Source organism: Catharus ustulatus, chromosome 34 (genome assembly GCF_009819885.2).
Source record: "Catharus ustulatus isolate bCatUst1 chromosome 34, bCatUst1.pri.v2, whole genome shotgun sequence".
NCBI classification, from domain to species: domain Eukaryota; kingdom Metazoa; phylum Chordata; class Aves; order Passeriformes; family Turdidae; genus Catharus; species Catharus ustulatus.
The window spans coordinates 549362-575778 of NC_046254.1; the positions used below are offsets into that span (position 1 = coordinate 549362).

At 41.5% G+C, this 26417-nt stretch overlaps 3 protein-coding genes across 17 annotated transcripts in view; 2 read left to right on the forward strand and 1 right to left on the reverse strand.

Moving 5' to 3' along the window:
- LOC117009632 (CLK4 associating serine/arginine rich protein) overlaps positions 1–8743 on the forward strand; it is a 33916-nt gene extending 25173 nt beyond the window's left edge. The window contains exons 19-23 of one of the 4 annotated variants that reach the window (XM_033083908.1): positions 889–971; positions 1086–1136; positions 2730–2780; positions 4597–4621; positions 8654–8743. In XM_033083908.1, the coding sequence (XP_032939799.1) occupies positions 889–971; positions 1086–1136; positions 2730–2780; positions 4597–4621; positions 8654–8696 (253 nt within the window). In that variant the 3' untranslated portion in view covers positions 8697–8743. The remainder of the gene's footprint in view (positions 1–888; positions 972–1085; positions 1137–2729; positions 2781–4596; positions 4622–8653) is intronic. The other 3 variants (XM_033083904.2, XM_033083903.2, XM_033083906.2) reach the window with 3 other exon arrangements.
- Positions 8744–9035: 292 nt separating this feature from the next.
- Positions 9036–15947, reverse strand: GEMIN7 (gem nuclear organelle associated protein 7). 11 transcript variants are annotated; one of them, XM_033083958.2, is made up of 5 exons: positions 15732–15947; positions 13431–13734; positions 10263–10353; positions 10187–10195; positions 10003–10051 (listed from the first exon to the last, which is right to left on the reverse strand). In XM_033083958.2, the coding sequence occupies exons 2-3, from the start codon at positions 13725–13727 to the stop codon at positions 10264–10266; spliced, it is 387 nt and encodes a 128-aa protein (XP_032939849.1). In that variant the 5' UTR covers positions 13728–13734; positions 15732–15947; the 3' UTR covers positions 10003–10051; positions 10187–10195; position 10263. The 11 variants fall into 11 exon arrangements, with proteins under 11 accessions (XP_042636045.1, XP_032939849.1, XP_032939848.1 ...); XM_042780111.1 differs by lacking the exons at positions 10003–10051; positions 10187–10195 and adding an exon at positions 9036–9180 and having other exon boundaries at positions 10224–10353; positions 15732–15946; XM_033083957.2 differs by having other exon boundaries at positions 10003–10195.
- A 415-nt stretch (positions 15948–16362) lies between these two features.
- PPP1R37 (protein phosphatase 1 regulatory subunit 37) overlaps positions 16363–26417 on the forward strand; it is a 40139-nt gene continuing 30084 nt past the window's right edge. Inside the window, exons 1-3 of one of the 2 annotated variants that reach the window (XM_033083901.2) lie at positions 16363–16595; positions 22723–22820; positions 23539–23584. In XM_033083901.2, the coding sequence (XP_032939792.1) occupies positions 16436–16595; positions 22723–22820; positions 23539–23584 (304 nt within the window). In that variant the 5' untranslated portion in view covers positions 16363–16435. The remainder of the gene's footprint in view (positions 16596–22722; positions 22821–23538; positions 23585–26417) is intronic. The other variant, XM_033083902.2, reaches the window with a different exon arrangement.

A 26417-nucleotide genomic window follows, 5' to 3' on the forward strand; every position in this document is an offset into this window, starting at 1 on the left:
TTCCCATTTATTTTTATTTTTGTTATTTGTCCCAATAATTTTCATTTTTCCCATTTATTTCCCTGTCCCTGATCCCATTTATTTTTATTTTTCCCATTCACTTTTACTTTTCCCATTTATTTTTGTTATTTTTCCCATTTATTTTTATTTTTCCCATTTATTTTTATTTTTCCCTTTTATTTTTGTTATTTTTCCCATTAATTTTTTCCATTTATTTTTATTTTTCCTATTTGTTTTTTTCCCTTTTTTTTGTTATTTTTACCATTTATTTTTTATTTTTCCCATTTTTTCCCCATGTCCCTGATCCCATTTATTTTAAATTTTCCCATTAATTTTTGCTTTTCCCATTTATTTTTCTTATTTTTCCCATTCATTTTTATTTTTCTCATTTATTTTTCTTTCTTCTGTTTCTTTTTCTCCTCCCCCACATTTTTATTTTTCCCATTTATTTTTGTTTCTCCTGTTCATTTCTCTCCTCTTCCCCATTTTTAATTTTTGTTTTTCCTGTTTGATTTTGATTTTCCTGTTTATTTTTCTCCTCTCCCACATTTTTAATTTTTATTTTTCCCGTTTATTTTTGTTTCTCCTGTTCATTTTTCTCCTCTTCCTCATTTTTAATTTTTACTTTTCCCATTTATTTTTCTTTCTCCTGTTTCTTTTTCTCCTCCCCCACATTTTTAATTTTTATTTTTCCCATTTCTTTTTGTTTCTCCTGTTCATTTTTCTCCTCTCCCACATTTTAAATTTTTGTTTTTCCTGTTTGATTTTGATTTCTCCTGTTTATTTTTCTCATTTTCCCCATTTTTAATTTTTGTTTTTCCTGTTTGATTTTGATTTTCCTGTTTATTTTTGTCTTTTTAATTTTTATTTTTCCTGTTTGCTCTGCAGGGAGAGGGAGAGGAGGGAGAAGGAGCGCGAGGAGTGGGAGCGGCAGTACAGCAGGCAGAGCAGGAGCCCCTCCCCAAGACATGGTACTGACCCCAAAAATATCTTAAAATATCCCAAAATATCCCTAAAAAATCCTGAAAATATTCCCTGAAATATCCTGAAAATATTTTCTAAAATATTCTCTGAAATATCCCCAGAGTGGGAGCGGCAGCACAGCAGGCAGAGCAGGAGCCCTTCCCCAAGACATGGTGAGAACCCCAAAATATCCCCCCAAAATATCCTAAAATATCCCTAAAAAATCCTGAAATTATCCCCACAAAATCCTGAAAATACCCCCAAAAAATCCTGAAAATATTGTCGAAATATCCAAAAATATCCCCAAAATTTCTCCAGAAATATCCCAAGAATCCCTAAAAATATCCTAAAATATTCCAAAAATATCCCTAAAAAATCCTGAAAATATCCTGAAAAAATCCTGAAAATATCTCCCAAAAATCCTGAAAATATTGTTGAAATATCCAAAAATATTCCCAGAATTTCTCCAAAAATATCCCAAAAATCCCCAAAAATATCCTAAAATATTCCAAAAATATCCCTAAAAAAATCCTGAAAATATCCTGAAAAAATCCTGAAAATATCCTGAAAAAAATCCTGAAAATATCCTGAAAATATCTCCCAAAAATCCTGAAATATTCCCTAAAATATCCCAGAGTGGGAGCGGCAGCACAGCAGGCAGAGCAGGAGCCCTTCCCCAAGACATGGTGAGAACTCCCAAAATATCCCCCTAAAATATCCTAAAATATCCCTAAAAAATCCTGAAATTATCTCCAAAAAATCCAGAAAATATCCCCAAAAAAATCCTGAAATTATCCCCACAAAATCCTGAAAATACCCCCAAAAAATCCTGAAAATATTGTCAAAATATCCAAAAATATCCCCAAAATTTCTCCAGAAATATCCCAAAAATCCCTAAAAATATCCTAAAATATTCCAAAAATATCCCTAAAAAAATCCTGAAAATATTCTGAAAAAAATCCTGAAAATATCCTGAAAAAAATCCTGAAAATATCTCCCAAAAATCCTGAAATATTCCCTAAAATATCCCAGAGTGGGAGCGGCAGCACAGCAGGCAGAGCAGGAGCCCCTCCCCAAGACATGGTGAGAACCCCAAAATATCCCCCCAAAATATCCTAAAATATCCATAAAATATCCCTAAAAAATCCCCAAAATATCCTGAAAATGTCCTGAAAATATCCCCCAAAAAATCCTGAAAATATTATCAAAATATCCAAAAATATCCCCCAAATTTCTCCAAAAATATCCCAAAAATCCCTAAAAATATCCCCAAAAATATCCCCAAAATACCCTCAAAAATATCCTCAAATATCCATAAAAATATCCTAAAATATCCATAAAAATATCCTAAAATATCCCAAAAAAATCCTGAAAATATGCCCAAAAAATCTTGAAAATATTATCAAAATATCCAAAAATATCCCCAAAATTTCTCTAGAAATATCCCAAAAATCCCTAAAAATATCCTAAAATATTCCAAAAATATCCCTAAAAAATCCTGAAAATATCCTGAAAAAATCCTGAAAATATCCTGAAAAAAATCCTGAAAATATCCTGAAAATATCCCCAAAAAATCCTGAAAATATAGTCGAAATATCCAAAAATATCCCCAAAATTTCTCCAGAAATATCCCAAAAATCCCTAAAAATATCCCCAAAAAGATGCCAAAAAAATCCCAAAAGTATCCCCTAAAATATCCCCAAAATATCCCCCAAAAATCCTGAAATTATCCTGAAATATTCACTAAAATATTTCAATATTTCCAGAGTGGGAGCGGCAGCACAGCAGGCAGAGCAGGAGCCCTTCCCCAAGACATGGTGAGAACCCAAAATATCCTGAAATGTACCCAAAAATATCCTAAAATATCCCCAAAGTATCCTGAAAATATCCCCAAAATATTCCCAAAAAATCCTGAAAATATTCCCAAAAAATCCTGAAAATATCCTCAAAATATTCCCAAAAATAGCCCTAAAAATATCCCAAAATATCCCCAAAAATATCCCTAAAATTATCCCAAAAGTATCCCTCAAAATATTCCAAAAAATCTCAAAAGTATCTCTAAAAAGCCCCAAAATATCCCAAAAATATCCTAAAATATCTTCTAAAATATCCTGAAAATATCCCCAAAAAATCCTGAAAATATCCTAAAATATCCCCTAAGTATCCATAAAAATATTCCCAAAATATCCCTAAAAATATCCCCAAAATATTCCAAATTAATCCAAAATAACCCCCAAAAAATCTCCAAAAATATCCTAAAATATCCCAAAATATCCCTAAAAATATCCCAAAAATGACCCAAAAATATCCAAGAAATACCCTAAAATATCCCCAAAAATGTCCTAAAATGTACCCAAAAATATCCCCAAAATATCCCTAAAAATCCTGAAAATACCCTAAAATATCCCCAAAATATTCTAAAAAATCCCAAAAAATATCCCAGAAAATATCCCCCAAAAGATCCCAAAATATTCCAAAAAATCCCAGAAATATCCCAAAAATGTCCCAAAAATATCACTAAAACTATCCCAGAAATATCCTAAAATATTCCCAAAATTATCCCTAAAAATAATCCAAAAATATTCTAAAATATCCAAAAATATCCCAAAATGTTCCAAAAAAATCCCAAAATATCCCAAAATATCTCCAAAAATATCCCAAAAATATCCCAGAAATATCCTAAAATATTCCCAAAAATATCCCTAAAAATAATCAAAAAATATTCTAAAATATCCAAAAATATTCCAAAATATCCCAAAAAAATCCCAAAAAATATCCCCCAAAATATCCCAGAAATATCCCAAAAATGTCCCAAAAATATCACTAAAAATATCCCAGAAATATCCTAAAATATTCCCAAAAATATCCCTAAAAATAATCCAAAAATATTCTAAAATATCCAAAAATATTCCAAAATATCCCCAAAAAAATCCCAAAAAAATCCCAAAAAATATCCCCCAAAATATCCTAAAAATATCCCAGAAATATCCCAAAAATGTCCCAAAAATATCCCAGAAATATCCTAAAATATCCCCAAAAATATCCTAAGATATATCCAAAAATATCCCAAAATATCCCCAAAAATATCACAAATATCCCTAAAAAATCCCCAAAATATCCTAAAATATCCCAAAAACATCCCCAAAATATTCCAAATTATCCCAAAATACCCCCCAAAAAATCTCCTAAAATATCCTAAAAATATTCCAAAATATCCCAAAAAACATCCCCAAAGTATCCCCAAAAATATCCCCACAAATCCAAAAAAAAAAATCCCAAAAATATCCATGAAATATCCTAAAATATCCCAAAATATCCCCAAAAATCCCCCAAAAATTCCTGAAAATTTAAAAAAAAAATCAGAGAAAGTCCCAAAAATCCCCCAAATTCCCTAAAAATTTTCAAAAATCCCCAAAAATCCCATAAAAATTCCTTAAAATTAATTTAAAAAGTTCTCAAAAAATTCCTCAAAATTCCCCAAATGGGGGAAAAATGGGGGTGGGAAAGAGGGAAAAAATGGGAGGAGAAATGGGGAAAAAAAATGGATTTTGGGGGAGGCAAAGGTGTGGGATTTTGGGGTGGAAAATTGGAAAATTGGGATTTTGGGGAATTGATTTTGGTGTTTCCCGGCAGGTCGGGATTACAGCTCCTCACGCAGGTACGGCCGCGCCTCTGAGATCCCAAACGGGATCCAGGGGTCCCAAATGGGATCCAGTCCTGATCCCTGATCCCAAATGGGATCCCAAATGTGATCCCTGATCCCAAATCTGATCCAGTCCTGATCCCTGATCCCAAATCTGATCCCAAATCCGATCCCAAATGGGATCCAGACCTGATCCCCGATCCCAAATCTGATCCCTGATCCCAAATGGGATCCAGTCCTGAGCCCTGATCCCAAATCTGATCCAGACCTGATCCCTGATCCCAAATCTGATCCCTGATCCCAAATCTGATCCAGTCCTGAGCCCTGATCCCAAATCTGATCCAGACCTGATTCCTGATCCCAGATCTGATCCCTGATCCCAAATCTGATCCCAGATCTGATCCCTGATCCCAAATCTGATCCCAGATCTGATCCCTGATCCCAAATCTGATCCCAGATCTGATCCCTGATCCCAAATCTGATCCAGTCCCGATCCCTGATCCCAAATCTGATCCCAAATGTGATCCCAAATGGGATCCAGACCTGATCCCTGATCCCAAATCTGACCCCTGATCCCAAATCTGATCCAGTCCTGATCCCTGATCCCAAATCTGATCCCCGATCCCAAATGGGATCCAGTCCCAATCCCTGATCCCAAATCTGATCCCTGATCCCAAATCTGATCTCAGGGGTCCCAAATGTGATCCAGTCCTGATCCCTGATCCCAAATCTGACCCCTGATCCCAAATGGGATCCAGTCCTGATCCCTGATCCCAAATCTGATCCCTGATCCCAAATGGGATCCAGTCCTGATCCCTGATCCCAAATCTGATCCCTGATCCCAAATCTGATCCCTGATCCGAAATCTGATCCCAGGGATCCTAAACCAAATCCAGTCCTGATCCCTGATCCCAAATGTGATCCACTCCTGATCCCTGATCCCAAATGTGATCCAGGGGTCCCAGATGTGATCCCAGGGATCCTAAACCCAATCCAGTCCTGATCCCTGATCCCAAATGTGATCCAGCGATCCCAGATCTGACCCAGGGGTCCCAGATGTGATTCAGTCCTGCTCCCTGATCCCAAATCTGATCCAGGGGTCCCAAATGTGATCCCAGGGGTCCCAGATGTGATCCCTGATCCCAAATCTGACCCAGTCCTGATCCCAAATCTGATCCCTGATCCCAGGATCCAAATGAGATCCAGGGGTCCCAAACCTGATCCCAGGGATCCCAAATCTGATCCAGTCCTGATCCAGGGGTCCCAGATGTGATCCAGTCCCAATCCCAGGGGTTCCAGATGAGATCCAGGGGTCCCAAATCTGATCCAGAGGTCTCAGATGTGATCCAGTCCTGATCCCTGATCCCAGATCTGATCCAGTCCTGATCCCAAATGGGATCCAGTCCTGATCCCTGATCCCAAATCTGATCCCAGGGATCCCAAATGTGATCCAGGGGTCCCAGATCTGATCCAGTCCTGATCCCAAATGGGATCCAGTCCTGATCCCTGATCCCAGATCTGATCCCAGGGATCCCAAATGTGATCCCAGGGGTCCCAAATCTGATCCATCCCTGATCCCAAACCTGATCCCAAATCTGATCCCTGATCCCAAATCTGATCCCAAATCTGATCCCAGAGGTCCCAAATGTGATCCAGGGGTCCCAAATGTGATCCCAAATGTGATCCAGTCCTGATCCCTGATCCCAAATCTGATTCCTGATCCCAAATCTCATCCAGTCCCTGATCCCTGACCCCAAATTCCAAATGTGATCCAGTCCCGATCCCTGATCCCAAATGGGATCCAGGGGTCCCAGATGTGCTCCAGCCCCATTCTCTGATATCCCAAGAATCCCAAATGTGATCCAGTCCTGATCCCAGGGATCCCAAATTTTCTCCAATCCCCATTCCCTGATCCCAGCAGATCCCAAATTTCTTCCAATCCCTGTTCCCAGGGATCCCAAATTTCTTCCATTCCTATTTTCCCTTCTCTCAGGGATCCCAAATTTCCTGTTTTCCTGCTCCCAAATTTCCCCAATTTCCCATTTTCCCCTCTCCCAGGGATCCCAAATTTCCTCCAATCCCATTTTCCCTTCTCAATGGATCCCAAATTTCCCATTTTCCCTGCTCTTAAATTTCCCAAATTTCCCATTTTCCTGCTCCCAGATTTCCTCCAATCCCATTTTCCCTGCTCCCAGGAATCCCCAATTTCCCATTTCATTCCTGTTGTTTTCCCGTTTTTCCCCCGTTTCATTCCCCTTTTATTCCCATTTTTTCCCTACTTTATTCCAGTTTTTTTCCATTTAATTCCCATTTTATTCCCAGTTTATTCCCATTTTTTTCCCATTTTATTCCTGTTTCATTCCCATTTAATTATTGGTTTTTTCCCATTTCATTCCTGTTTCATTCCTGTTTTTTCCCCATTTCATTCCTGTTTTTTCCTCATTTTATTCCCATTTCATTCCCATTTTATTCCCATTTTATTCCTGGTTTATTCCTATTTTTTTCCTGTTTATTCCCATTTTATTCCCAGTTTATTCCTATTTTATTCCAATTTTTTTTTTGTTTTTTCCCATTTTATTTCCAGTTTATTCCTATTTAATTCCCATTTAATTCCCTTTTTACTCCTATTTTACTCCCATTTTATTCCCATTTAATTCCCATTTCATTCCCATTTTATTCCCATTTTTTCCCCATTTCATGCCCATTTTTTCACTGTTTTTTTCCTGTTTTTCCCCGTTTCATTCCCATTTCATTCCCATTTCATTCCCATTTTATTCCTGTTTCATTCCCGTTTTTTCCCCTTTTTTCCCCATTTTTTTCCCATTTTTTTCCCATTTCATTCCCATTTTATTCCCATTTTATTCCCAGTTTATTCCCAGTTTATTCCCATTTCATTCCTGTTTAATTCCCATTTTATTCCCTTTTATTCCCATTTCATTCCCATTTAATTCCCATTTTTTCCCCGTTTCATTCCCGTTTTTTCCCTGTTTTTTTCCCCTGTTTTTTCCCCGTTTCATTCCCATTTTATTCCCATTTTATTCTCATTTCATTCCCATTTTATTCCTGTTTCATTCCCGTTTTTTCCCCATTTTATTCCAATTTTTCCCCCATTTAATTCCCGTTTTTTCCCGTTTCTTTCCTGTTTAATTCCTGGTTTTTTCCCCTTTTTTTTCTGGTTTTTTTCCCCGTTTTTTCCCCATTTCATTCCCATTTTTTCCTGTTTTATTCCCATTTAATTCCCATTTAATTCCCATTTTATTCCCAGTTTATTCCCATTTTATTCCTGGTTCATTCCTGTTTTTTTCCCATTTAATTCTCGTTTCATTCCTGTTTTTTCCCCGTTTCATTCCTGTTTTTTTCTCATTTTATTCCCATTTTATTCCCATTTCATTCCCATTTCATTCCCATTTTATTCCTGGTTTATTCCTATTTTTTTCCTGTTTATTCCCATCTTATTCCCATTTTATTCCCAGTTTATTCCCATTTTATTTTCGTTTTTTCCGATTTTATTTCCAGTTTATTCCCATTTAATTCCCATTTAATTCCCTTTTTACTCTCATTTTACTCCCATTTTATTCCTGTTTCATTCCCATTTTTTCCCCGTTTCATTCCCGTTTTTTCCCTGTTTCATTCCCATTTTTTCCCATTTTATTCCTGTTTAATTCCCATTTCATTCCCATTTTATTCCCATTTTTTCCCCATTTCATGCCCATTTTTTCACTGTTTTTTTCCTGTTTTTCCCCATTTTTTTCCCATTTCATTCCCATTTTTTCCCCATTCTATTCCAATTTTTCCCCCATTTAATTCCCGTTTTTTCCGCATTTCATTCCCATTTAATTCCTGGTTTTTTCCCCTTTTTTTTCTGTTTTTTTTTCCCGTTTTTTCCCCATTTCATTCCCATTTTTTCCTGTTTTATTCCCATTTAATTCCCATTTTATTCCCAGTTTATTCCTGGTTCATTCCTGTTTTATTCCCGTTTTTTCCCTGTTTTTTTCCCATTTAATTCTCATTTCATTCCCATTTTTTTTCCCTTTTTTCCCCCCTCAGGCACTCGCGGTCGCACTCGCGGAGCCCCCACTACCGGCACTGACGGACGGGACCCCCCCAATAAATCCTTGGAAAAATCCCAAACCCCAACCCCTGCAATTGTCACAACTGCTGGGGAAAGGGGAAAGGGAAAAATATGGGGGGAAAAAACAAGGAAAAGTGGAAAAAATGGAAAAAAAATGAGAGAAAATGGAGAAAAAAGAGGAAAAAATGGGGGGGGAAAAAGCAAGGAAAATGGGAAAAAATGGAAAAAAAAAAGAAAAAAATGGTGGAAAAAAGCCAGGAAAGGGGAAAAAATAGAAAAAGGAAAAAACAGGGAAAACAGTCAGAAAAAAATGGGGAAAAAAGAGGATTATTACAGAGGGAAGGAGAATTCCAGCAATTATTTCAGGAATTATTCCAGGGATTATTCCAGGAATTTTATTCCAGAGGGAAGGAGAATTCCAGGAATTATTCCAGATAGAATTTCAGGAATTATTCCAGGGATTTTATTCCAGAGGGAAGGAGAATTCCAGGAATTATTTCAGGAATTATTTCAGGATTTTATTCCAGAGGGAAGGAGAATTCCAGGGATTATTCCAGGGATTTTATTCCAGGGGGAAGGAGAATTCCAGGGAGAATTTCAGGAATTATTCCAGGGATTTTATTCCAGAGGGAAGGAGAATTCCAGGAATTATTTCAGGAATTATTCCAGGTGGAATTCCAGGGATTATTTCAGGATTTTATTCCAGAGGGAAGGAGAATTCCAGGAATTATTTCAGGGATTATTCCAGGGATTTTATTCCAGAGAGAAGGAGAATTCCAGGAATTATTTCAGGAATTATTTCAGGGATTTTATTCCATAGGGAAGGAGAATTCCAGGAATTTTATTCCAGAGGGAAGGAGAATTCCAGGAATTATTTCAGGAATTTTATTCCAGAAGGAAGGAGAATTCCAGGAATTACTTCAGGAATTATTTCAGGATTTTATTCCAGAGGGAAGGAGAATTCCAGGAATTATTTCAGTAATTTTATTCCAGGGGGAAGGAGAATTCCAGGAATTACTCCAGGAATTATTCCAGGAATTATTCCAGGGGGAAGGAGAATTTCAGGAATTATTCCAGGTAGAATTCCAGGGATTATTTCAGGATTTTATTCCAGAGGGAAGGAGAATTCCAGGAATTATTTCAGGGATTATTTCAGGGATTATTTCAGGGATTATTTCAGGAATTTTATTCCAGAAGGAAGGAGAATTCCAGGAATTATTTCAGGATTTTATTCCAGAGGGAAGGAGAATTCCAGGAACTATTTCAGGGATTGTTTCAGGAATTTTATTCCAGAGGGAAGGAGAATTCCAGGAATTATTTCAGGATTTTATTCCAGAGGGAAGGAGAATTCCAGGAATTATTTCAGGGATTATTTCAGGGATTATTTCAGGAATTATTTCAGGATTTTATTCCAGGGGGAAGGAGAATTCCAGGAATTATTTCAGGGATTATTCCAGGAATTTTATTCCAGAGGGAAGGAGAATTCCAGGGATTATTTCAGGGATTATTTCAGGAATTTTATTCCAGAGGGAAGGAGAATTCCAGGAATTATTTCAGGTAGAATTTCAGGAATTATTGCAGGATTTTATTCCAGAGGGAAGGAGAATTCCAGGACGTCCCCACAGCGCAGCAGAGCCGAGCCCTGGATCCCCAGTGGGGTCTGCAGTGAATCCACCTGGAAAAAAAAACAACAAAAAGTGGGAAAAGAGTGGAAAAAAATGTGGGAAAAATCCAGAAAAAACAGGAGAAAAAATGAGGAGGAAAGAAGAAAAAAAGGAGGGGGAAAAAACAGGAAAAAACCCCAAAAATTTGGAAAAAAATCAGGAAAAACAAGGGGGGAAGCTGGAAATGGCAGAAAAGACCTGGAGGAAAAAGAAAAAAAAATTGGGAAGAGGTCTGAAAAAAAGTGGAAAAATTGGGGAAAAATCAAAATATGGGAATAAATGAGAGGAAAAAGGGAGGAAAGCCAGAAAATGAGTTGGGGGAAAAAGGGAGAAAAACAGGAAAAATGCCAAAAAAGTAAGAAAATATAGAAAAAATGAGGAAAAGAGTGGGAAGAGGTCAGAAAAAAAGTGGAAAAATGGGGGAAAAAATCAAAATATGGGAATAAAAGAGAGGAAAAATGGGAGGAAAGCACAAAAAAAGGCAAGAAAATACAGGAAAAAAATGCAGGAAAAAAAGAGGAAAAGGCAGGAAAAAAGGGGAAAAAGCTGGAAAATGAGGAAAAAATGTGGAAAAATGGAAAGTACCTGGAAAGGTCTGGATTGCACGGGGGCAGCCCAGCAGGATCCTGTTCCAGAGGGGAAAAGTGGGGAAAAAATGGAGAAAAAGTGAAAAAAAAAAAGGAAAAAAAAGAAAAAATGAGGAAAAGAGTGGGAAGAGGTCAGAAAGAAAAGGGAAAATGAGGAGAAAAAGAAATAAAAATGGAATAAAAAGCAAGAAAAAGGGAGAACCAGCCCCAAAAATAAGCTGGAAAAAAGGGGGAAAGGCAGAAAAAAATGGAAAAAAAAGCCAGGATAAAGGGAGAAAAATCCAGGGAAAAAAAACAGGAATAAAACCAGGGAAAATTAGGAATTAAGCAGAAAAAAAAGTGAGATAAATATGGAGAAAAAGTGAAAAAAAAAAGGGAGAAAAGCCAAGAAAAAGGGGGGGAAATACAGGAAAAAAAGGGAAAAAAACTGGAAAAAAAAGAGGGAAAAGCTGGAAAAAAAGGGGAAAAAGCTGGAAAAATTCTGAAAAAATGGAATATACCTGGAAAGGCCCAGATTGCACAGGGGCAATTCTGAACTCAGATCCAGCAGGATCCCGTTCCAGAGGGGAAAAATGAGGAAAAAATGGGGAAAAAGTATAAAAAAGGAGAAAAAAGACAGAAAAAATGGGGAAAGAGTGGGAAGAGATCAGAAAGAAATGGGAAAATGGGGGGAAAAATCAAAATATGGGAATAAAAGAGAGGAAAAATGGGGGGAAAAAATCAAAATACAGGAATAAGAGACAAGAAAAAGGGAGGGAAAGCCAGAAAATGAGATGGGGAAAAAAGGGAGAAAAACAGGAAAAATGCCCAAAAAAAGTGAAAAAAGCCAGGAAAAATGGGGGAAAGAGTGGGAAGAGGTCTGAAAAAAGTGGAAAATGGGGGGGAAAATTCAAAATATGGGAATAAAAGAGAAGAAAAATGGGGGGAAAGCACAAAAAAAGGCAAGAAAATATGGGAAAAAATGCAGAAAAATACAGGGAAAAAAGGGGAAAAGCCAGAAAAAAAGGGGAAAAAACTGGGAAAAAAAGGGAAAAAGCTGGAAAATGAGTAAAAAATCAGGAAATAATGGAATATACCTGGAAAGCCCCGCTGTGCACATCGGCAGCCCCGAATTCAGCTCTCAGCTCCAGCCCGTTCCAGAGCGAAAAAAAATGGGGAAAAAGCCAAAAAAAAAAAAATAAAGGGAGAAAAAGGCAGGAAAAATGGGGAAAAGAGTGGGAAGAGGTCAGAAAAAAATGGAAAATGAGGAGAAAAATCAAAATATGGGAATAAAAGAGAGGAAAAATGGGGGGAAAACCGAAAAAAAGGCAGAAAAAAGGGGGAGAAAAACCGAAAAAAAGCCGGAAAAAAAGGCAGAAAAAAAGGAAAAAAAGCTGGAAAAAAAAAGGGAAAAAGCTGGAAAAATGTGGAAAAACTGGAATATACCTGGAAAGCCCCGCTGTGCACATCGGCAGCCCCGAATTCCGCTCGCAGCTCCAGCCCGTTCCAGAGCGAAAAAAAAATGGGGAAAAAGCAAAAAAAAAAAAAATAAAGGGAGAAAAAGGCAGGAAAAATGGGGAAAAGAGTGGGAAGAGGTCAGAAAAAAGTGGAAAAATGGGGGGAAAAAAATCAAAATATGGGAATAAAAGAGAAGAAAAATGGGGGAAAACCCAGGAAAAAAGGCAGAAAAAATGGGGGAAAAAAGGAGGAAAAACCAGAAAATAATGGGAAAAAGCTGGAAAATGAGGAAAAAATGTGGAAAAATGGAATGTACCTGGAAAGGCCCAGATTGCACAGGGGCAGCCCAGCAGGATCCTGTTCCAGAGGGGAAAAATGGGGGGGAAATGGGGGAAAAATGGGGAAAAAGCCAAGAAAATAAAAAATAAAAGAAGAAAATCCAGGATAAAGGGAGAAAAAGGCAGGAAAAATGGGGAAAGAGTGGGAAGAGGTCAGAAAAAAGTGGAAAAATGGGGGGAAAAAAATCAAAATATGGGAATAAAAGAGAAGAAAAATGGGGGAAAACCCAGGAAAAAAGGCAGAAAAAATGGGGGAAAAAAGGAGGAAAAACCAGAAAATAATGGGAAAAAGCTGGAAAATGAGGAAAAAATGTGGAAAAATGGAATGTACCTGGAAAGGCCCAGATTGCACAGGGGCAGCCCAGCAGGATCCTGTTCCAGAGGGGAAAAATGGGGGGGAAATGGGGGAAAAATGGGGAAAAAGCCAAGAAAATAAAAAATAAAAGAAGAAAATCCAGGATAAAGGGAGAAAAAGGCAGGAAAAATGGGGAAAGAGTGGGAAGAGGTCTGAAAAAAGTGGGAAAATGGGGGGAAAAAATCAAAATATGGAAATAAAAGACAGGAAAAATGGGGGGAAAAATCAAAATATGGGAATAAAAGACAGGAAAAATGGGGGGGAAAGCCGAAAAAAAGGCAAAAAAAAGGCTGGAAAAGCCAGGAAAAAAGGGGGAAAAGCTGGAAAAAAAGGGAAAAAAGCTGGAAAAATGTGGAAAAACTGGAATATACCTGGAAAGCCCCGGTGTGCACATCGGCAGCCCCGAATTCCGCTCGCAGCTCCAGCCCGTTCCAGAGCGAAAATCGCGCGGGGCGGCCCCGGGCGCTGCTCAGGAGCCGCAGGAATCGCGCCCGGAGCTCGGCCCGGGAATTCTGCACATCCTGGGAATTGTGGAAATCCTGGGAATTCTGGGAATTGTGGGGATTCTGGAAATTCCGGGGATTGCAGGAGAAGCCGCGGCTGCCGGAGCTGTCGGGGCCGCGAGGGAGGCGCAGAATCCCCACGGGAACCGGGATGGGATCGGCCATGGACGGGCTGGGAAAGGGGAAAAATGAGGGAAAAATTGGGGGGAAAAATTGGGGGGAAAAATTGGGGGGGGGGAAGGGATAAAAAATTGGGGGAAATGGGGGAGGAAGGGGGGAAAAAGAGGGGGAAATGGGGGAGGAAAGGGGAAAAAAAGAGAGGGGAAAGGGGAGAAAATATAAGGAAAAAAGAGGGGAGAAGTGGGGAAAAAAGAGTGGGAAAAAGGGGAAAAAAAGAGGAGGGGAAAAGAGGGAGAAGTGGGGGGAAAGGGGAGAAAATATAAGGGGAAAAACCGGGGGAGATGTGGGGGAAAAAAAGAGGGAGAAAGGGGGAAGAAGTGGGGGAAAAAAGACGGGGGAAAGGGGAGAAAATATAAGGAAAAAAGCGGGGGAGAAGTGAGGAAAAAAAGGGGGGAAAAAGGAAAAAAATTGGGGGAAATGGGGGAGGAAAGGGGGGAAAAAGAGAGGGAAAAAGAAGGGGAAAAGGGGGAGAAGTGGGGAAAAAAATAAGGAAAAAAGGGAGGAAAAGGGGGGAGGAAGGGGGAAAAAGAGGGGGAAAGGGAAGAAAATATAAGGAAAAAAAGGGGGAGAATTGGGGGAAAATGAGGGGGGGAAGGAGAGAAAATATAAGGGAAAAAGGGGGAGAAGAGGGGGAAAAAAGGGGAAAGGGGAGAAAATATAAGGAAAACAGGGGGGACAAAAAAAGAGGGGGAGAAGGGGAAAAAAAGGGGTGAAGTGAGGGGAAAAAGAGGGGGAGAAGGGGGGAAAAAAGAGGGAGGAAAAGTGGGGGAAAAGGGGGGAAAGGGGAGAAAATATAATGAAAAAAGAGGGGAGAAGTGGGGGAAAAAGAGTGGGGAAATGGGAGAAAATGTAAGGAAAAAAAGGAAAAAGCGGGGGGGAAAGGGGGAAAAAGAGGGGGAAAGGGAAGAAAATATAAGGAAAAAAAGGGGGAAGAAGTGGGGAAAAAAGGAGGGAAAAAGAGTGGGGAAAAAGGAAAAAAAATGGGGGAAATGGGGGAGGAAAGGGGGAAAAAGTAGAGGGAAAAAGAAGGGGGGAAGTGGGGAAAAAATAAGGAAAAAAAGGGGGGGAAAGGGAGAAAGGGGGGGAGAAGTGGGGAAAAAAGAAGGGAAAAGGGGCAGAAGTGGGGAGAAAGTACGGGGGAAAGGGAGAAAATACAAGGAAAAAATTGGGGGAAAGGGGAGAAAATATAAGGGAAAAAAGAGGGGAGAAGTGGGGGGAAAAGAGTGGGGAAATGGGAGAAAATGTAAGGAAAAAAAGGGAAAAGTGGGGGGAAAAGAGGGGGAAAAAGGGGAGAAGTGGGGAAATAAGGGGGGGGAAAGGGGAGAAAATATAAGGAAAAAAAGAGGGGAAATTGGGAGAGAAAAAGGGGGGGAAACGGGGAGGGAATGGAGGGAAAAAAAGAGGAAGCATTGAAAGGAATCCCGGTGCCGGGTGGAATTCCCGGTCCCATTCCCAGTCCCGGTCCCATTTGGGATTCCCGGTCCCGTGTGGGATTCCCGGTGCCGATCCCGATCCCAATCCCGGTGTCACGCAGATCTCCCGGTCCCGTTCCCTGTCCCAATCCCGCTCCCGGTCCCGTACCCGTGCGGGATTCCCGGTCCCGGTTCCGTGTGGGATTCTCTGTCCCGGTCCCTACCTGGTTTCTCTGTCCCGGTCCAGTCCCGGTCCGGTCCCGGTCCAGTCCCGTTCCCCGTGAGTTTCTCTGTCCCGGTCCCTACCGGGCTTCTCTGTCCCAATCCCGTTCCCGTTCCCGGTCCTGGTCCCGGTCTCGGTCCCTACCGGATTTCTTTGTCCCGGTCCCGTGTGGGATTCTCTGTCCCGGTCCCAAGCAGGTTTCTCTGTCCCAGTCCCGTTCCCGGTCCCGGTCCCAGTCCCTACTGGGTTTTTCTGTCCCAATCCCAGTCCCGGTCCCGGTCCCGTACCCGTGTGGGATTCCCGGTCCCGGTCCCGGTCCCAGTCCTGAGTGGGATTCTCTGTCCCGGTCCCTACCGGGTTTCTCTGTCCCGGTCCAGTCCCGGTCCCGGTCCCGTGTGGGATTCTCTGTCCAGATCCCGGTCCCTACCGTGTTTCTCTGTCCCGATCCAGTCCCGGTCCGGTCCCGGTCCCGTTCCCCGCCGCTCCGGGCCCAGCTCCCGCCTTGGTTCCGCCGATTCGCCACCCGCACCCCGAGACCTCCCGGACCCCGCTGCCACCGCAGCCCCCTCCCCGCTCTCCCGCCGCTTCCTTCCCCTCCCCTCTCCCTTTTCCCTCTCCCTTTTCCCAGATTTTCCCAGATTTTCCCAGATTTTCCCCGATTCTCCCCAAATTCCCCCGGCCGTGCCGAATCTGCCGCCCCGAACCCCGCCGCAGATTCGCCGCCGCAGATTCGCCACGGCCGCCGGGCCCCGCGCGGCGCCTCCTCCTCCTCCCGTTCCCGTCCCTTCTCCCCTTTCCGTTCTCCTGTGCTCCGTCCCCTCCATCCTCGCCCCTCACGGATTTTCCCCGGTGTCCCGCTCGCTCCGGGAGTTCCCGGTGCGGCCGTGGCGAAAGTGCGGCCGTTGCGGCCGTGGCGCGGCGGGGCCGTTGCGGCGGCGGCGGCGGCTCCGGCTCCGCTCGGTGCCGCTCCCGGAGCCGCTCCCGGTGCCGGGGCCTCCCTCGCTGCGGGGCGGCCCCCGAGGCTCCGGGCGATGCCCTGAGGCACCGAGAGCTCCGCCATGGACGAGGCCGAGGCCGCGGCGGGGGACGCGGCCCCGGCGGGCGCCGAGGCCTCCCCGGGGGACGGGCGGGGGAGGCCCGGGGCCAAGCGGGTCACGTTCCCCTCGGACGAGGACATCGTGTCCGGGGCTGTGGAGCCCAAGGACCCCTGGAGACACGGTGAGGGGACCGGGAGGGGAGAGAGGGAACCGGGAGGGGAGAGAGGGACCGGGGGGGGCCGTGAGGGGACAGCGGGACCGTGAGGGGAGAGAAGGAACCGTGAGGGGACAGAGGGACGGGGGGGCGACCGGGAGGGGCCAGAAGGAACCGGGAGGGGACCGGGAGGGGACAGAGGGACCGTGAGAGGACAGAGGGGACCGAGAGGGGACAGAGGGGCCGTGAGGGGAGAGAAGGAACCGTGAGGGGACCGAGAGGGGACAGGCGGACCGGGAGGGGACAGAGGGGACTGGGAGGGCATAGAGGGGACCAGGAGGGGACAGCAGGACCGGGAGAGGACAGGGGGTACCGTGAGAGGACCGTGAAGGGAGAGAAGGAACCGTGAGGGGACAGCGGGACCGGGGGATGGGAGAGAGGGGACAGAGGGAACCGTGAGGGGATCAGCGGAATCGTGAGGAGACCAGGAGAGGTCAGCGGGAACCAGATGGGGACAGAGGAGACTGTGAGGGGACAGCGGGAACCGGGAGGGGGTAAGGGGACCGGGAGCGGGTAGAGGGGACCGTGAGGGGACAGAGGGGATTGTGAGGGGAGAGAGGGACCGGGAGGGAACAGAGGGACGGTGAGGGAACAGAGGGACGGTGAGGGAACCGTGAAGGGGACAGAGGGAACCGGGAGGGGACAGAGGGGCCTGTGAGGGGAGAGAAGACCGGGAGGGGACAGAGGGGATTGTGAGGGGAGAGAGGGGACAGAGGGAACAGGGAGGGGACAGAGGAGACCATGAGGGGACAGAGGAGATTGTGAGGGGAGAGAAGGACCGGGAGGGGACAGAGGGGATTGTGAGGGGACCGTGAAGGGATAAAGGGGATCGTGAGGGGAGAGAGGGGACAGAGGGGTCCGAGGGGTCACCATGAGGGGACAGAGGGGATTGTGAGGGGAGAGAAGGACCGGGAGGGGACAGAGGGAACCGGGAGGGGACAGAGGCAACCATGAGGGGATTGTGAGGGGACCGTGAAGGGATAAAGGGGATCGTGAGGGGAGAGAGAACGCCGGGAGGGGATCCTGAGGGGACAACAGGGACCGTGAGGGGACAGAGGGAGCTGGAAGGGACAGAGGGGATCGTGAGGGGATCGTGAGGTGACATCGGGGACCAGGAGGGAACAGAGGAGACTGTGAGGGGACCATGAGGGAACCGAGGGGTCCATGAGGGGTCAGCGGGACCGTGAGGGGACAGTGAGGGGACCATGAGGGGACCGAGGAGACAAAGAGGACAGTGAGGGGACCGTGAGGGGACAGATGGGACAGCGAGGGATGAGAAAAGACGGCTGAGAGGGGAACTTGGAAACGGCCTGGAAACAGCCCGAAAATAGTCCTGGGTAATACCCCAAACCAGCTTGAAAATGGTCCTGGGTAATACCCAAAACAGCCTGAAAATAGTCCTGGGTAATACCTCAAAACAACACGAAAATAGTCCTGGGTAATACCCCAAAACAGCCTGAAAATAGTCCTGGGTAATACCCCAAAAAAACACGAAAATAGTTTTGGGTAATACCCAAACCAGCTTCATAATAGTCGCAGGTAATATCCCCAAACACCCCAAAATCAGCACAAAATCAACCTAAAAGGAGCCCAAAACCAGCCCCAAAATCACCCCAAAATCAGTTTGGGTATTACCCAAAACCAGCCCCAAATCACCCCAAAAACCAACCTGAAAACAGCTCCAAAATGCCCCCAAAATACCTCAAAAGTAGCCCAAAAATATCCCCAAAACAGCCCCCAAAACACCCCCAAAATACCCTGAAAACGGCCCAAAAATTGGTGGAAATCAGCCCAAAAATGCCTCAAAAATATTTCAGAAATGTCCCCAAAGCAGCATTTTTGGGATCCAAAGAGAATTTTTGGGATTCAGGGAAGATTTTAGGGATTTAAAGAGGTTTTTTTTTGTCTCCAAACAGGATTTTTTGGGGATCTAAAGGGGATTTTTGGGATCCTAAACAGGATTTTTGGGGATCTAAAGAGGATTTTAAGGATCCAAACAGGATTTTTGGGGATCCTAAACAGGATTTTTTGGGATCCAAAGAAGATTTTTGGGATCCAAACAGGATTTTTGAGATCTAAAGAGGATTTTTTAGGATCTAAAGAGGATTTTTTAGGATCTAAAGAGGATTTTTGGGATCCTAAACAGAATTTTTTGGAATCTAAAGAGGATTTTTGGGATCCTAAACAGAATTTTTTGGGAATTTTCCCCACTTTTTTCTCTGTCTCTGCCCTCCCCCTGCAGCTCCAGCTCAGATTTCACCCCCTGCATCCTCATCAATTCATTAATTATTAATTAATCCCTCATTAATTATTCCTGACTTTAATTGGGATCCATTTCAGGATCCAATTCCAGCCTCACCTTCCTGTTTTTTTCCCAGTGGTTTTTTCCCCCCCAAAAAAAAATCCCAAATTTTTGGGTGGGATCCCAAAATCCCAAATCCAGAGATAAATCCTGGAAAAATGAAAAATCTTCATTTCTTCCCTTCCCAAAAACTCCCAAAATTCCCTTTTCTCTCCCTTTTTCCATTCATTTTTTTTAATTTTCCCACATTTTTGACTCCCTTTATTTTCCCAATTTTTCATTTTTTTCCTCTTTTCCCCTCCTTTTTCCATCCTTTTTTTCCTTTCCCTCTTTTTCCCATAATTTTTTCTCTTTCCCCCCTTTTTTCCCCATCATTTTTCCCCTTTTCCCTTCTTTTCCCATCATTTTTTCCCTTTTTTCACCCTTTTTCTCCCCCATTTTCCCATCCCTTTTCCATCCCATTTTTACCCCTTTCCCCCTTTTTACCCATCCCCTTTTTTTTCCATAAATTTTTCCTTTTTCCCATATTTTTTCCTTTTCCCCATCCCATTTTTCCCTTTTTCCCATCCCTTTCCCCTCACTTTTCCCATATTTTTTTTCTCCTTTTCCCATCTTTTTTCCCACTTTTTATCCCTTTTACCCCTCACTTTTCCCATAATTTTTCCCCCTTTTCTCTCTTTTCCCCTCATTTTTTCCCCTTTCCCATCCCATTTCCCCCCCTTTTCTCTATTTCCCCTCTCATTTTTTCCCCTTCTCTCTCTTTTCCCATCCCATTTTCCCCTTTCCCATCCTATTTTTCCCTTTCCTATCCCATCTTTTCCTCTTTTCTCTCTTTTCCATAATTTCCCCCACATTTTCCTCTCACTTTCCCCGTCCCATTTTCCCTTTTTCTCTCTTTTCCCCCCTCATTTTTTCCCAATTTTCTCTCTTTTCCCCTCATTTTTTCCCCTTTCCCATCCCATTTCCCCCCCTTTTCTCTATTTCCCATCATTTTCCCACCTTTCTCATCCCATTTTCCCCATTTTCTCTGTTCTCCCCTCATTTTTTTCCCTTTCCCATCCTATTTTCCCCTTTCCTGTCCCATTTTTCCCATTTTCTCTCTCTTTCCCCCTCATTTTTTCCCCTTTTCTTTATCCCCTCATATTTTTTCCCTCTTTTCTCTCTTTTCCCATCCCATTTTTCCCTTTTTCCCATCCCTTTCCCCCCACTTTCCCCATAATTTTTTCCCTTTTCTCTCTTTTTCCCATCATTTTTTCCCCTTTCCTATCCCATTTTCCCCCATTTTTTCCCCTTTCCCACCCCATTTTTCTCTTTTTCCCATCCCATTTTTCCCTTTTCCCATCCCATTTTCCCATTTCCCCATCCCTTTTCTCCCTCACTTTTCCCATAATTTTTTTCCACATTTTCTCTTTTCCCCCTCATTTTCCCCCTTTTCTCTCTTTTTTCCATCATTTTTTCCCCTTTCCCATCCCATTTTTCCCCTTTTTTCTCTTTTCCCCTCATTTTTTCCTTTTCCCATCCCATTTTCTCAATTTTCCCATCCCATTTTTCCCCATTTTCTGGTTTTTTTTCCATCATTTTTCCCTTTCCCACCCCATTTTTCCCCCATTTTCTCTTTTTCCCATCCCATTTTTCCCCTTTCCCATCCCATTTTTCCCATTTTCTCTTTTCCCCCTCATTTTTTCCCCGTTTTCTCTCTTTTTCCCATCATTTTCCCCCATTTTTCCCCCTTTCTCATCCCATTTTCCCCCCTTTTCTCTCTTTTCCCCTCATTTTTTCCTCTTTCCCATTCATTTTTTCCCCCTTTTCTCTCTTTTTTCCCCTCATTTTTCCCTTTTCTCCCTTTTCCCCCTCATTTTCCCCCTTTTCCCATCATTTTTTCCCATTTCCCCATCCCTTTTCTCCCTCACTTTTCCCATAATTTTTTTCCACATTTTCTCTTTTCCCCCTCATTTTCCCCCTTTTCTCTCTTTTTTCCATCATTTTTCCCCTTTCCCATCCCATTTTTCCCCTTTTTTCTCTTTTCCCCTCATTTTTTCCTTTTCCCATCCCATTTTCTCCATTTTCCCATCCCATTTTTCCCCATTTTCTGTCTTTTTTCCATCATTTTTCCCTTTCCCACCCCATTTTTCCCCCATTTTCTCTTTTTCCCATCCCATTTTTCTCCTTTCCCATCCCATTTTTTCTCCTTTTCCCATCATTTTTTCCCCTTTCCCACCCCATTTTCCCCTTTCCCATCCTGTTTTTCTTTTTCCCATCCCATTTTTCCCCTTTCCCATCCCATTTTTCCCATTTTCTCTTTTCCCCCTCATTTTTTCCCCATTTTCTTTCTTTTTTCCATCATTTTTCCCCCTTTCTCATCCCATTTCCCCCCTTTTCTCTCTTTTCCCCTCAATTTTTCCTCTTTCCCATTCAATTTTTCCCCCTTTTCTCTCTTTTTTTCCCCTCATTTTTTCCCCATTTTCTCTCTTTTTCCCATCATTTTTCCCCATTTTTCCCCCTTTCTCATCCCATTTTTCCCCCTTTTCTCTCTTTTTCCCATCATTTTTTCCCATTTCCCATCCCATTTTCCCCCATTTTTTCCCCTTTCCCACCCCGTTTTTCCCCTTTTTTCTCTTTTCCCCTCATTTTTCCCTTTTCCCATCCCATTTTCTCCATTTTCCCATCCCATTTTTCCCCATTTTCTGTCTTTTTTCCATCATTTTTCCCCTTTCCCATCCCATTTTTTCTCTTTTCTCATCCCATTTCCCCCCCATTTTTCCCTTTCCCACCCCATTTTCCCCTTTCCCATCCCATTTTCCCCATTTTCTCTTTCCCCCCTCATTTTTCCCCCATTTCTCTCTTTTTCCCATCATTTTTCCCCTTTCCCATCCCATTTTTCCCCTTTTTTCTCTTTTCCCCTCATTTTTTCCTTTTCCCATCCCATTTTCTCCATTTTCCCATCCCATTTTTCCCCATTTTCTGTTTTTTTTCCCATCATTTTTCCCTTTCCCACCCCGTTTTTCCCCCATTTTCTCTTTTTCTCATCCCATTTTTCTCTTTTTCCCATCATTTTTTCCCCTTTCCCATCCCATTTTCCCCTTTCCCATCCTGTTTTTGTTTTTCCCATCCCATTTTTCCCCTTTCCCATTCAATTTTCCCCCTTTTCTCTCTTTTTTTCCCCTCATTTTTTCCCCATTTTCTCTCTTTTTCCCATCATTTTTCCCCATTTTTCCCCCTTTCTCATCCCATTTTTCCCCCTTTTCTCTCTTTTCCCCTCATTTTTTCCTCTTTCCCATTCAATTTTTCCCCGTTTTCTCTCTTTTTTTCCCCTCATTTTTTCCCTTTTCTCCCTTTTCCCCCTCATTTTCCCCCTTTTCCCATCATTTTTCCCCTTTCCCATCCCTTTCCCCCTCACTTTTCCCATATTTTTCCCCTTTTCTCTCTTTTCCCATAATTTTCCCCTTTTTCCCATCCCATTTTTCCCCACTTTTCCCATATTTTTTCCCCTTTCCCATGCCATTTTTACCCCCATTTTCTCTCTTTTCTCCTCATTTTTTCCTCTTTCCCATTCAATTTTTCCCCCTTTTCTCTCTTTTTCCCTTTATTTTTCCTCATTTTTTCCCCTTTCCCATCCCATTTTTTCCCCATTTTTCCCCCATTTTTCCCCATTTTCCCCCCATTTTTTCCCCATTTTCTCTCTTTTTTTATCATTTTTTCCCCATTTTCCCCCCAATTTTTCCCCATTTTCCCCCCTCTCCCCTCTCCCCTCCCATTTCCCATCTGACCCTGGAATATTTTTGTTTTTTGCAGCCCAGAACGTGACGGTGGAGGAGCTGCTGGCCGCGTACCGCCAGGCCTGCCTCAAGCTCAACTGCCGCCAGATCCCCAAGCTGCTCAAGCAGATCCAGGTGATGCCAAAAATCCCAACATTTACCCCCCAAAAAAATCACATTTTTTAATGTGTTTTTAGCAAAAAAAATTTCCCATTTTTCTGCATTTTCAGCCCAAAAAATTCCCATTTTTTCTGTGTTTTTGGCCCAAAAATTCCCTTTTTTTTCTGTGTTTTTATTTTAAAAAAATCCCCTTTTTTTGTGTGTTTTTATTTAAAAAAAATTAATTTTTTTCTGTGTTTTTAGAAAAAAAAATTCCATTTTTCTGTGTTTCCAGCCCCAAAAAAATCCCATTTTCCTGCATTTGCAGCCTAAATAATCTCTTTTTTCCTGTGTTTTCAGCCAAAAAAATTCCCATTTTTATGCATTTGCAGCCTAAAAAATCCCTTTTTCCCTGTGTTTTCCGCCAAAAAAATTCCCATTTTTGTGCATTTTCAGCCCCCCAAAAATCTAATTTTTCTATGGTTTCAGCTCCAAAAAAATCCCTTTTTTTTCTGTGTTTTCAGCCCCCCAAACAATCCCATTTTTCTGTGTTTTTAGCAAAAAAAAAAATCCCTTTTTTTGTGTTTTCAGCCAAAAAAAAATCCAGTTTTTCTGTGGTTTTGGCTCCAAAAAAATCCCATTTTTCTGTTTTTTGCCTAAAAATTTCCCATTATTTTGCATTTTTAGCCCCAAGAAATTCCATTTTTCTGTGTTTTCAGCCCAAAAATTCCCAAATTGTTTTTGTGTTTTCCAGGAATTCACGGATCTGAATCCCAGGATCGACTGCCTGGATCTCAAGGGTGAGTCCTCCCTTTTCTCACTTTTTTTTCAATATTTTTCAACTTTTTTTTACTTTTTTCCAGCTTTTTTTCCCCCATCCTTTTTCCACTTTTTTCCATTTTTTCCATCTCTTTTCCATCCCTTTTCCATCTTTTTTTTCAGCTTTTTTTTCCATCCTTTTTGCAGTTTTTTCCAGTTTTTTCCATTTTTTTTCCCGTTTTTTCCTCAGGAATTATTATTATTATTATTATTATTATTATTATTATTATTATTATTATTATTATTATTATTATTGGGAATTTCTCAGGAATTTCTTGGGAATTTCTCAAAAATTTTTCAGGAATTTCCTAGGAATTTCTCAGGATTTCCTCAGGAATTTGTCACAAATTTCTCAGGAATTTATTGGGATTTTCTTGGGAATTTCCCAAGAATTCCTCAGAAATTTCCATGGAATTTCTTGGTATTTTCTCAGGAATCTCCCAGGAATTTCTCAGGAATTTCTCAGGAATTTCTCAGGAATTTATTGGGAATTTATTGGGAATTTCTCAGAATTTTTCTCAGAAATTTCTTGGGGTTTTCTTGGGAATTCCTCAAGTATTTCTCAGGAACTCCTCAAGAATTTTTCAGGAGTTTCCCAGGAACTTCTCAGGAATTTATTGGGAATTTCTGAGGAATTTCTTGGAATTTCTCAGGAATTTCTTGGAATTTTCTCAGGAATTTCTTGGGAATTTCTCAGGAATTTCTTGAGATTTTCTCAGGAATTTCTTGGGGTTTTCTTGGGAATTTCTCAAGAACTCCTCAAGAATTTCTCAGAATCTTCCCAGTAATTTCTCAGGAATTTCTTGGAATTTTCTCAGGAATTTCTTGGGATTTTTCTCAGGAATTTCTCAGGAATTTATTGGGAATTTCCCAGGAATTTACTGGAATTTTCTTGGGCATTTTCCAAGAATTCCTCAGAAATTTCCATGGAATTTCTTGGTATTTTCTCAGGAATCTCCCAGGAATTTCTCAGAAATTTCTCAGGAATTTCTCAAGAATTTCTCAGGAATTTCTCAGGAATTTCTCAGGAATTTCCCAGGAATTTCTCAGGAATTTATTGGGAATTTATCAGAATTTTCTCAGGAATTTCTTGGGGTTTTCTTGGGAATTTCTCAAGTATTTCTCAACTACTCCTCAAGAATTTTTCAGGAATTTCCCAGGAACTTCTCAGGAATTTATTGGGAATTTCTCAGGAATTTATGGGAATTTCTGAGGAATTTCTTGGAATTTTCTCAGGAATTTCTTGGGAATTTCTCAAGAATTCCTCAAGAATTTCTCAGAATTTTCCCAGTAATTTCTCAGGAATTTCTTGGGAATTTCTCAAGAATTTCTCAATAATTTCCATGGAATTTCTTGGAATTTTCTCAGGAATTTCTTGGGATTTTCTCAGGAATTTCTCAGGAATTTATTGGGAATTTCTCAAGAATTTCTCAACAATTTGTCAGGAATTTCCCAGGAATTTCTCAGGAATTTATTGGGAATTTCCCAGGAATTTACTGGAATTTTCTTGGGCATTTTCCAAGAATTCCTCAGAAATTTCCATGGAATTTCTTGGTATTTTGTCAGGGATTTCTTGGGGTTTTCTTGGGAATTCCTCAAGTATTTCTCAGGAACTCCTCAAGAAATTTTCAGGAATTTCCCAGGAACTTCTCAGGAATTTATTGGGAATTTCTCAGGAATTTCTTGGAATTTTCTGAGGAATTTCTTGGAATTTTCTCAGGAATTTCTTGAGATTTTCTCAGGAATTTCTTGGGGTTTTCTTGGGAATTTCTCAAGAATTCCTCAAGAATTTCTCAGAATCTTCCGAGTAATTTCTCAGGAATTTCCCAGGAATTTCTCAAGAATTTCTCAATAATTTCTCAGGAATTTCTTGGAATTTTCTCAGTAATTTCTTGGGATTTTTCTCAGGAATGTCTCAGGAATTTATTGGGAATTTCTCAAGAATTTCTCAAGAATTTGTCAGGATTTTCCCAGGAATTTCTCAGGAATTTATTGGGAATTTCCCAGGAATTTATTGGAATTTTCTTGGGCATTTTCCAAGAATTTCTCAGACATTTCCATGGAATTTCTTGGTATTTTCTTAGGGATTTCTTGGGGTTTTCTTGGGAATTCCTCAAGAATTTCTCAGAAATTTCTCAGAAATTTCCCAGTAATTTCTCAGGAATTTATTGGGAATTTCTTAGTAATTTCTTGGTATTTTCTCAGGAATTTCTTGGGGTTTTCTCAGGAATTTCTTGAGATTTTCTCAGCAATTTTTTTGGGGTTTTCTTGAGAATTCCTCAAGAATTTCTCAAGAATTCCTCAAGAATTTCTTAGGAATTTCCCAGGAATTTCTCAGGAATTTCCCAGGAATTTCTCAGGAATTTATTGGGAATTTCTCAGTAATTTCTTGGGATTTTTCTCAGGAATTTTTCAGGAATTTATTGGGAATTTCTCAGTAATTTCTTGGGATTTTTCTCAGGAATTTCTCAGGAATTTATTGGGAATTTCTCAAGAATTTCTCCACAATTTGTCAGGAATTTCTCAGGAATTTCTCAGGAATTTATTGGGAATTTCCCAGGAATTTACTGGAATTTTCTTGGGCATTTTCCAAGAATTCCTCAGAAATTTCCATGGAATTTCTTGGTATTTTGTCAGGGATTTCTTGGGGTTTTCTTGGGAATTCCTCAAGAATTTCTCAGGAATTTCTTGGGAATTTCTCAGGAATTTCTTGGGAATTTCTCCGGAATTTCTTGGAATTTTCTCAGGAATTTCTTGGGATTTTCTCAGGAATTTCTTGAGATTTTCTCAGCAATTTTTTTGGGTTTTCTTGGG

Bases quoted from the DNA above. Each gene is read 5' to 3' on its own strand.
- GEMIN7 (XM_042780111.1), bottom strand. From the start codon at position 13,727: ATGGCCGATCCCATCCCGGTTCCCGTGGGGATTCTGCGCCTCCCTCGC. The intron at 10,354-13,430 runs GTATATTCCAGT...TTTTTTTTCCAG, and splicing joins TGCACACCGGGGCTTTCCAG to GTGGATTCACTGCAGACCCC.